Below are 9702 nucleotides of genomic sequence, written 5' to 3' on the forward strand. Positions count from 1 at the left end.
GGTGGTGGGGGGATGATGGGTTGGGGAGAAGAGGGGGCAGGAGGAACAAGGTAAATAAACAAGAGTTTGATAGACAGGAGACTGATCCAGAACTTGGGGCTTAAAACTCATGAACAAGAGGGAGAAGAGTAAAAAATAGGGCACTGAGGAGCACCTGGGTGGCTCAGTGAGTTAAAGCCTCTGCCTTCGGCTCGGGTCATGATCCCAGGGTCCTGGGATTGAGCCCAGCATCGGGCTCTCTGCTCAGCAGGGAGCCTGCTTCCACCTCTCTCTCTCTGCCTGCCTCTCTGTCTACTTGTAATCTCTGTCTGTCAAATAAATAAATAAATAAATAAATCTTAAAAAAAAAAAAATAGGGCACTGAGAATTTTCATATTGTTCCTGAGGTCTGCACATCAGCTACCTAGAGGGAGAAGATGTCATCCTCGCTGGAAACCAGGAGCAGAGAATAAAAGGGACATTCACAGGCTCATCCCAGGTCCCAGGATACCTCTGGGATCCAAGAAATAATGTATTACTACACATGGCTGTGTACTACCCCTTCTCATTTTTGTCCAGCACTGTATATATCAATTCCCTAAACTGGTCTCCAGAATATTTTAGGGAACCCATTTATAATATGCTCCCTTTAAAACTAGTAAGAGTTTAGGTATAGAAAAAAAAAGAATCAACAAAAACAAAAACTAATTTCACAATTCTTTAGTAACCACATACAAGTATTTGCAAAGATGTAGGATTAAAAAGTTCATTTGTATCATGCGGATGAATCTGTTTTCTGCACCGGAGGCATGTAATGATGATAAGTAGATCCAATCCTGGCACCCCAAACCCCTAAGACCTTTCTAAATGAAAGGTTTGCCAGCCTCCCCCCTTCTGCCCCCTTCATGCTTACATTCATGTTGGCTGTAGAGTGGGTTGATGTTCCTTAACCAGATCAAGATCAGAAATAAAGACAAAGGCCATGCAAGTTCCACCACAAAGCGGATCTGGAAAAACAAGACAAAAAGAGAGAAAGACCAGTGATGCTAAGAAATTACAGAAGACACACCCAGAGTGGACACACAGCTCAGCACGTGTCTGTGCCATAGATCTTGGTTGTGGTATATTTCCTAAAGGACTTCCTTTTCTCCTTTTCCTTCCTTCCTTCTTTCTCTTTCTTTTTCTTTCTTTCTTTCTTTCTTTCTTTCTTTCTTTCTTTCTTTCTTTCTTTCAGAGGGAGAGAGTGCTGAGGGTGGCAGGGGGAGGGGGGAGAGGACAGACAGAGGGAGAGAGAGAATCTAAGAGAATCTTAAGCGGGCTCCATGCCCTGACACAGGGCTTGATCTCATGACCCTGAGATCATGACTTGAACCAAAATCAAGTCAGATACTTAACTGACTGAGCCACCCAAGTGCCCCAGACTTCCTTTTCTTGTCCCATTTCCTTTACTACCCCTACCCTGATATATTAGGCTCACAAGACTTTGTGTCCATCTCGGTTCTACTCTATTTCAGGAAACTGCCTTGACACAGGACTTTCATCAAGGATGGAGATGTGTGCTTCAGAACTCCTCATATGTTGCTGTGCACCTGAAAGCAGGTTCTGCTCTGTAGGGCACCAGCTCTCACATGTCTCATGTGCCCTTTCTGCCCTTCCCTACTGCCCTGCCTTCTTCTAGTTCCCACTAGACCTTGCATACGTGGTCACTGAATGAATGAGTCAAGGACTCTGAACACTGTGATCTGTAGCAAAGTCAATAAGGGTTTCCCAACAACCTTCCTTGCACAGTTTCTTGTTGCTTAAAGGAAGAAAGCGGGGCATACTGCGGTCAGTTTTTACAGTACTGACAGAAGCTGCTGATAACGACCTATGGTTGAAAGCCAGTACTTAAATTAGGTTCGACTCAAGAGTTTTAAGGACCCTTGATTCCAAAGGAAGAAACACTTGGTTGTTGGAGCCACACTCCATGGTGTTGCTCCTAAGGCATGGGTTGCAGGTGTGGGAGGGTTGTGCGGGAGGGCAGGGAGGAGGGGATGTAATTCGGGGAATGAAATAGTTCTTCTACCCAACCCCCACTCCAGAAACCCTAGGAAGTAAACTCCTGAGATCCGAAGGAGAACTTGTGCCGCTGGCTAAGAGAGAGACTTAAGTATACCTAGACCAGCTAGGAGCCATTTGCGCAGTCTTTAACCCTTTGTCATTCCTTTCAAAGAAATGTACATAAATGCTCAGCAAAGTGGTAGACTCCATAGCAGGGACTCAGTAAATGCCTCTTCTTTTCCTGGTAGTAGAGTCTGCTGGCTACAGAATTATTGCAAATCGTAACATAAAGTAGTGGCAGGGGGGTGGAGGGAAGATAAGGCATTGAAGAAAAAACAAAAAAATGTTTAGGGCAGCTGGTGATTAAGCAGTTGTAACTTTTTACTCAATGTTTTCTTCAAAATATGTCTAGGGAAGATATGTTAGAGGAAACACACCAAAATGTTATTATGTATTATACATGAGGTAGATTTTCCTTAAGGCACTCACTTTTCAGGGCTCTCCCTACACATGCTCCTACAAGATGGCGAAACATCAGTATGGGACAATCCCATCCAGTGTTAGAGGGACTGACCCCAAGTGCCCTGGATAGCCACTGGAATGCCGGCTGTTCCTCCCCCAACCCCCACCCCCCCGGGGGCCAGCAAATCAGAGGAGAAGGAGGGGCTGAGCCTCTCCCCCAGGGACCTTATCTCACTATTAACACTCTCTCACCCTTACCAGACCAGCACAGCTGTTCCCACAGCACCCTACACTTCCCTTGTCTTATCACTCATTGTAAATCAGGGTCATCACTCCTTCATGAAAATGGAACCCTCACTGATGGTGAGCTGCCTTAGGGCAGCAACCATGTCTCTTCCTGTCACTACTGTGATTCTAGCACCCTGACTAACACAGGGCCAGCTTCACAGCAGGTGCCCCATAAATAAGGAATGAGTGAGCCTTTGTGAAGGACTGGTCTAGGAGGCTCCTTGGAAAGCTGAAGGTGATGCTCAGGTCACCAACTGATTTAACAAACCGCACCCCTGGAGGCATGTTCTGTACACTGGCTTCATGCCTTCCATCCCAGGTCCTTCTGTCCACAAGTAAGATCAGGGAGCAAGTTTGACAAGATCACAGGGAGAGGGATAGGAGCAAGCGCTGAAACCGGAAGTCATTCGTGCTGTCTTCACCGAGGAAGTGAGGCAACCAGTCCAGATTCCACACATCTGATTCTTCCCCTTAAGACAATTGTGTGCAACCTTGGCTTTCTCCCAAGTCGGTCTGCTTCCTTCCATGTAGCAATGTCTGTCTGGGAGTAGTCTGGTATGTCAGACGTTTGGGAATGGGAAAATCTGGGTTAAGAATCACTTTAGGGCTTGTTTCATCACCCAGGCTCAGTTTTCCTATCTGTGAAATGAGACTATTTTGTCCTTCAGTATCCCCTAAGAGTTGACTGTGTCAGTCCTGTGGGTTTTATGCGGCTCTGCTTCTTATTAACTGTATGACCTTGGGTAGCCCTGTCTAGTCACTCCACGCCTCAGGACCTCGTCTGTAAAACGGGGCTGGTACCAGAACCACCTCCCAGAGCAGAATCTGGCACAAGGTAATGTTCAGTAAACACAAGCCCTTTATTCCTGACCCATACTTCCCACAAAAACCACGAGGACGCTGTAGGTCACGACACACTGTACAGGCCAAAGAAGAAGGGGGTATCATTAAAATGACCGGTAAGATCTTAGGCCGGCCCCCCACTTGCATTGTTTTCCTCCCCTTCTCCCTTTCTGGATTCAAGACTGCTCATTTGCCAGTTTGGAAACACAGGGCTTCCTGAGACACTCACCACCCACTGTTCCCTGCTCTACCTGTTTGAGGGCTTGGACCGGGGGAGGAGGCCATGGATAAAACACCCAAGTTGGTGCAAGTTGGTGCACCCGCACCCTCTTCGCTGTGTTTGTCACACGCACTCTCCTCTACTCACTCGTTCGTTCTTGTATTTTTTTAAGCATCTGGTGTTTGCAAGGCATTGTGATTGGAAGCCCCCTTCAGTGGCAGACCAGATCAGAATTCTCGTTCCAGGGCCCGGGACGAGTGGAACCTTGCAAGTGTTCGCCTTCCCCGAATCTCTGAGTTAGGGCTGCTGTTTTCTGCCCCGAGGGCCTGCTCCTCACCTGACCACCTTCTCTGAAGGCAGCTCCCAGGCGGCTGTCCGCTGGAATCAGGCGTGGGGAGCTCAGGCCATGCCCCACATCAATTACCCGGGTTTCTCTGGTGGGACAACAGGTTGCTTCCTGTTTGTTTCTAACACTTTCCAGGTAATGCCACCGTGCAGCGGGGGCTGAGACCCACTGGGGTAGGTCCTCTCGGTAATCTTGGACAGACATTTGTTGAGAGGTCAGTGTTATTGTTCTGACTCGGCAAGGGTTTGTTTTGGAGGGGCTGCATTTCACACTCCCTCCTGCACAAAGACCACAGGCCAGGCCGTTCCTCTCCAGCCTGGCAGGTCCTGTGGCCCCCGCCCCAGTCGTGCTCCGCAGCCCCACCCCGAAGCGGCATCCTTGTCCTTGATGCTCAACTGTGCGCAGGCATACCCCAGGGAGAAATTCCACAGTGTAATTAAAAACATGTTTTCAGGGTGGCTCTGACTCCCCCCACCCTTTCCCTTTAAACATGTCTGTAACTTTAATTAAACCCAGCCAAGGCTCAGAAGGGGCTGATGGAAATTTTTTCCCCCCAAACTGGTATTTCCTTGTTCTCTCTCTCTCTCTCTCTCTCTCTCTCTTTTTTTTTTTTTTGGCTTCCCCTCCCCCTTTTTACTACTCCATCTACACGGGGGAGGAGGGGTTGCTGGGAAGGGCAGAGTTGTGCTTGTTGTTTTAAATCTCGGCCAGCTAGATTTCCTTCCCTCCTCATCTGTTTCCAATTTAAAGGTGGGTAACTGAGGCTTGAAGCGAGCTGTTTAACTCTCCCTTCCGCACCCACAACCCAGCGAGGATTCTTGGCTGGATGAATGCAGACCCAGGACCTAGGCACGCTTGCAGCAGGCTATCCAGCCTCCCTGCACCCTCGCCTAATGCTGCACCCGGGCTCAGAGCCTGCAGCCGCACCAGCTCTCCAGGACATAATACGCCCCTACTCTCATGAGTCATCAGGCCTCCCCAAACGTCCTGCACTAACATGGAAGCTGGGACAAGGGGATGACACCTGGAAGCCCCGACACGGGGAACTTTCAGGGAAGTGAGGCACACCCGACGAGCTTTATAAACCCTCCCGGGCACAGGGCCTGGCCCACAGCAAATATGGGCAGGGTGTATTTGTCCGACATGGTCGGGAGAGCTCCTGTCACTGGAAGTGCCCGTCCTATGCGGAACTCCTTGGGAAGTCTTTTATGCTCTCCAAACCCCATTTCTCTTCTGAGCCCCCAGAGCTCGTCTTGGCCTCCACCCCGTGCTTCCTTCTACTCCACTACCAAGCTCCTACCTGGTTCCGAGTTCCCTGAGAGTGCGGCTACATCTAACTCAGCAGTCTCCTGTATGGGGTGACCAGTTCGCCAGGTCAAGTGTTAGGTTATGTGTTTTGCCCTGGTGCCATTGTTCCTAGTACCTCCTTTCACTTTCAAAATGGCGCTGGTTAAGATGATAGATTAGACAGTCACCCCGTCTTTGTAGTCTCCACAACCCCAGTGTGGGGTAATGGCCATGTCTGCCGGCCCCATCGGTAACTAACCTTCACTGAAGCCTCACTGACCACATCAGTCCACACGGGGACACTAGTAGGAGCTCTCTCATGGACCTGAGGTGATGATTCAGTGCCAGACACTTAGTAATAAGTGTTAATGGAGGAAGAAAAGAAAAAGAAGGAGGAATGCAGAGATGTAAAGATTTTCATCTTATGCCCTCAGGGATTGGGAGAAGAGGAATGGGGAAATTTGGTATCTGTTTTGCCCTTGTTCACAATAGTGAACACCCCAAACCATGGAAGTTTGAGAAGTTAAAAACCTAAGAGTTATGAGTTAGGTTGTTTACTTAGGTGTTAGGTATTGTACTTTCTTGAGAGTCACCATTTTGTTGAGGCAAAACCTCCAGAAGAACCAAAAACTTAGGGAAGGAGCCACAGACCCCTGTCACACTACTGGGGGCTGTGGAAGATGCTTCCATCTTTCTCAGACATCCTGGTCATTCTCAGGATATAGTGGCAGTGGGCAAATTGGCTGGAGGCACACCAGACAGATATCTCAAACTGCAAGCCAGCAGGATGGCATCAAATGAATGTCAGCCCAGACCAGGTCTAGTTCTGGGAGCTTCCCTCAGCCAGGGTTCTCAGCCGGAGCAGTCCTTTCTCACCATAGAGAGGCTGGCAACGTGTTCCCCCTCGGAGCACACTCTGGGAAAGACGGAATCCCTGAACAGGGGACACTGGCCAACACCAGGGAAAGGGAGAAGGGGCGGTGAGGGCCTCTGAGTTAAACACTGTCTTTGAAAATAGGGTCATTCTCTGTAATAGCAACATGCTTGCCACAGAAATGGAATCATGTCATCAGGTAAAGTCCCCAAGGATATTGTTTGAGGGCTGCAAAGAGCACATTGAGAGTAGAACTAAGTGAGAATCTTAATTTCTTATGGGAAAGAGAGAAAGAAATAGTTGCAGATTGGATTTTCCTTAGCATTTCACAGACTCTAAACACTATGTGGACAAGGACTAAGCTTGTCTTGTTTGCCCTTTGGGTACCTAGGACCTGGCACAGTGCCTAGTGATTATTAAGTATTTGTTGATTGAAGGGACACATTAATAAATACATGAACTTAATAGTGAATCTTGTTTAACTTTTATCTATTTTCATTCAGGAAGGGAAGCTCTTGGAAGCAAGGGATGGAGCCTCTGATGACTGTTAGCACTTGGCTCCTGAAGGAGACAAATAACTTCAACACTAATTTGAAAATCAGAGTAACTTTGACAAGGAAAGCAGCCTGAAGACAGCAGGGTTTCCCATGTCTGAGGGGGTCCTAACTTGGCTTCCCTCTGTGGCCTCCGTAAGTCCTGTCCCAGTGACACATAGCAGAAAGGACCGACTGTCTGTGCACATGGTTTGATTATGTCCTTTGCTATTCGCTCTTTTCTGGGCTAATTATTAAGCTATTTTCCCTTCGCTCCAAACGTAGCCAGGGTCCCTCTTCATGGGTCTGGGTGGGAGACCCAAACAGCAGCCTGACAGTGCCCCTCCCCCACAGGTCTGAGTTATGTTTCCACCAACATCTCCTCTGTGTTTCCAAGTGCTAGGAGTTCCATATTCTTCCCTTGGTTCCCTCAACTCTGGGGATGGAAGCCACATCCTACAATGGCTGCCTCCATGATCCTTGTCCTCTTTCACAGTGACTAGCCTTGTACTTAGCTAACACCTTTTTATACTCCCGATTCTCTCTGACTGAACCCTGACCGAGACACTCCATCACAGGCCTTCAGATGTTCCACTCCTTGGCCCCCTTCTTCCCTAACATTTTTTCCAACACACAGGAAAACCCTTTCCTGCCTGCATAAACCCATCTCAAATCGAGGCTTTGAACAAATCCATTCTCCTCATCCTCACAGCCAATCTTCCTTCATGTTCTCCTTCCAAAAATCTCCCGGCCTTGTCTGCATCCTGTCTGTCTAATCTCAGCTCTACTCACCCCTCATTCCTTCTCTCCCCCCCTTTCTTCTTTCGGCATCTTTAGTCATTTGGTGTCATTTAGTGTTTGCAAGACTGCAAGGCTGCAGCAGAGTGTATGTTTCCATATAGTCACATATTCACTCTTCACCCCTTTCCCGAAAAATTAGAAGCCCATTGGCGTTTGTATGTACACTCTTGGGGTCCTCTGCTCACCTGTGCCTCTTGCCGGAACTTCTTGGTGGGTATTTGGTACATTTATTGCTCTTGGTCTCAAAACCCTTCAGGTTTCCCCAGCCAGACTAGAAATGAGTCCAGGGTTGAATCTGTGTCCTTTTGCTTTTACATCCCTGGTCCAGCCCAGCCATTATCTCTGCTCCCTGAAAGGACTCAGTTAAACGTCTTGCTGGTTGATAAGTTATTGTAGCTCACTGAATCTAAGACACCATCAATTGTAAATTTTTTTGCACACTAAGAAAGAAACAGACGTGTCTAGTTAAACTGTCACCTGAATACGAGCTGCAGACCTATGTCAGAAATGTGAAAATGTGGAAAGCCAGTGTACCTCACAGAATCAATGAAACATGTGTCATTGGTCTAGGAGGCTCTTTGAGAGTTTTGTTTTCCTTTAAGCCCGCTCTTAGGGGCTTAGGATCTTCCCATAGCACCGTTAGGATGCTCAAGAGTTTGTGGGCTGGACTGGCAGGTTTCAAAACCAGGCGGTGGGGGGAAGGGAGGGCCAGGTAACAGGTTCACATGTAGGAAGGGAAAGAAGAGTATATACTGTGGCCGTGCTGGGCTGCAAGTGGAAAGTGTCCATCTCTGGACAGAGAAACAGGTCTTCCTGTGAAGGACACTTGTCGGAGTGGTTCATGGAGCAGCCACCTAAAGCCTTTGCTTTAGAGCTAAATAGCAAGGAGCCCCGTGAGAGAGCTTGCCTTCCCCACCCCCACCCTGCTGATTTGCTCCACACCTCACTTTGAGACCACAGACTGCACTTGTTACCTTTTGCCTTTTCCTCAGGGTCCAGTTCTTCCAGAGCAAGAGCTGGATCTGTCTCACAAAGCCCATGCTTGGGGGCCGCACGAGTAGGAGATCCCTCGGAGCCCTCCGTCTGTGGAGGGACAGCGACCGACATAAATGGCGCTCAGGGCACCTCTGGCTTGGGCTGCTGTGTCCTTCTTGGGGTGATTAAAGGCTCATTTCCCCCTTCAAAGCATAATCCCTTTTAATTCACTTAAGCCCTTTGTTGAGGAAAGCAGGCTGCCACTCTGTTGGCTCCTTCTTAGGAAGAGAAAGAGAAAGTGAAGACCTGAGTTGCTGGGCTCTTGGTAAATGGAGTTGGGGGCATTTCATGGGGAACCGAGGAAGCATGATCCCCCTTACAAAGGGACAGAAGCTATGAGAAATTCGAGCCGTGTGGGGACCCTAGCTTCGGTGGGTCCTCAGGCAAAGGCCCGCAGGCGAGGAGCAGAGATCAGGCTGAAATCTCATTTGCTTCTGCCCACCGAAACGTGGGCCCTGCTAGAGGACTGCATCTCAGAAAAGGAGGGCCTCTTTTTTTCACAAAGGGGCCTTCTGCTCACCAAATGATGTGATGCGAGTGTGAGGTGGCCTCCACCCAGAGCAGCGCCATAGGGGTGGGCAGAGCCCCGAGGCTGTGGACCCCATCACTGGAGAAATCTGATCTGCAGGAAAAGGGAATGAAGGGAATGCACAGAGAGGCAGAGGCAGAGGGCCCGAGTCCCAGCTGCGGCCTTGTCCCCGTTTCCAGCTGTCCTTGGGACACAGCTGCTCCCCTGCTCTTCTTTCAGGCAATTTAGATATAAGTTACCCCCAATCCTTCCAGTAAAATCCCCTTTTGCCTAAATTAGCTCATGCAACTCCTATCAATGGCAACCAAAAGATTCCTGCCTGTTGTGAGTTATCTTAATCAAGGAGAGGATCTGATCTGGACCAACTGACATTGGGCCCAAAATATTATTTGCAGCCTATTGGAATGTATCTGAATACAGTTTCTCGGTAGGGACATGACTGCAATATTAACACAAGTAGAAAAC

General features: G+C 48.7%; 1 protein-coding gene across 1 annotated transcript in view; it reads right to left on the minus strand.

The window, feature by feature from the left end:
* The window catches only part of LOC111142983 (ATP binding cassette subfamily A member 4), a 125676-nt gene extending 116921 nt beyond the window's left edge, over positions 1-8755 (minus strand). The window contains exons 1-2 of the mRNA XM_022496358.1: positions 8648-8755; positions 893-986 (exon numbers count right to left, since the gene is read on the minus strand). Of these exons, the coding sequence (XP_022352066.1) occupies positions 893-986; positions 8648-8713 (160 nt within the window). The 5' untranslated portion in view covers positions 8714-8755. The remainder of the gene's footprint in view (positions 1-892; positions 987-8647) is intronic.
* Positions 8756-9702: the final 947 nt, after the last annotated feature.

Source organism: Enhydra lutris, unplaced genomic scaffold (assembly GCF_002288905.1).
Source record: "Enhydra lutris kenyoni isolate GAN:26980312 unplaced genomic scaffold, ASM228890v2 scaffoldscaffold9, whole genome shotgun sequence".
NCBI lineage: Eukaryota > Metazoa > Chordata > Mammalia > Carnivora > Mustelidae > Enhydra > Enhydra lutris.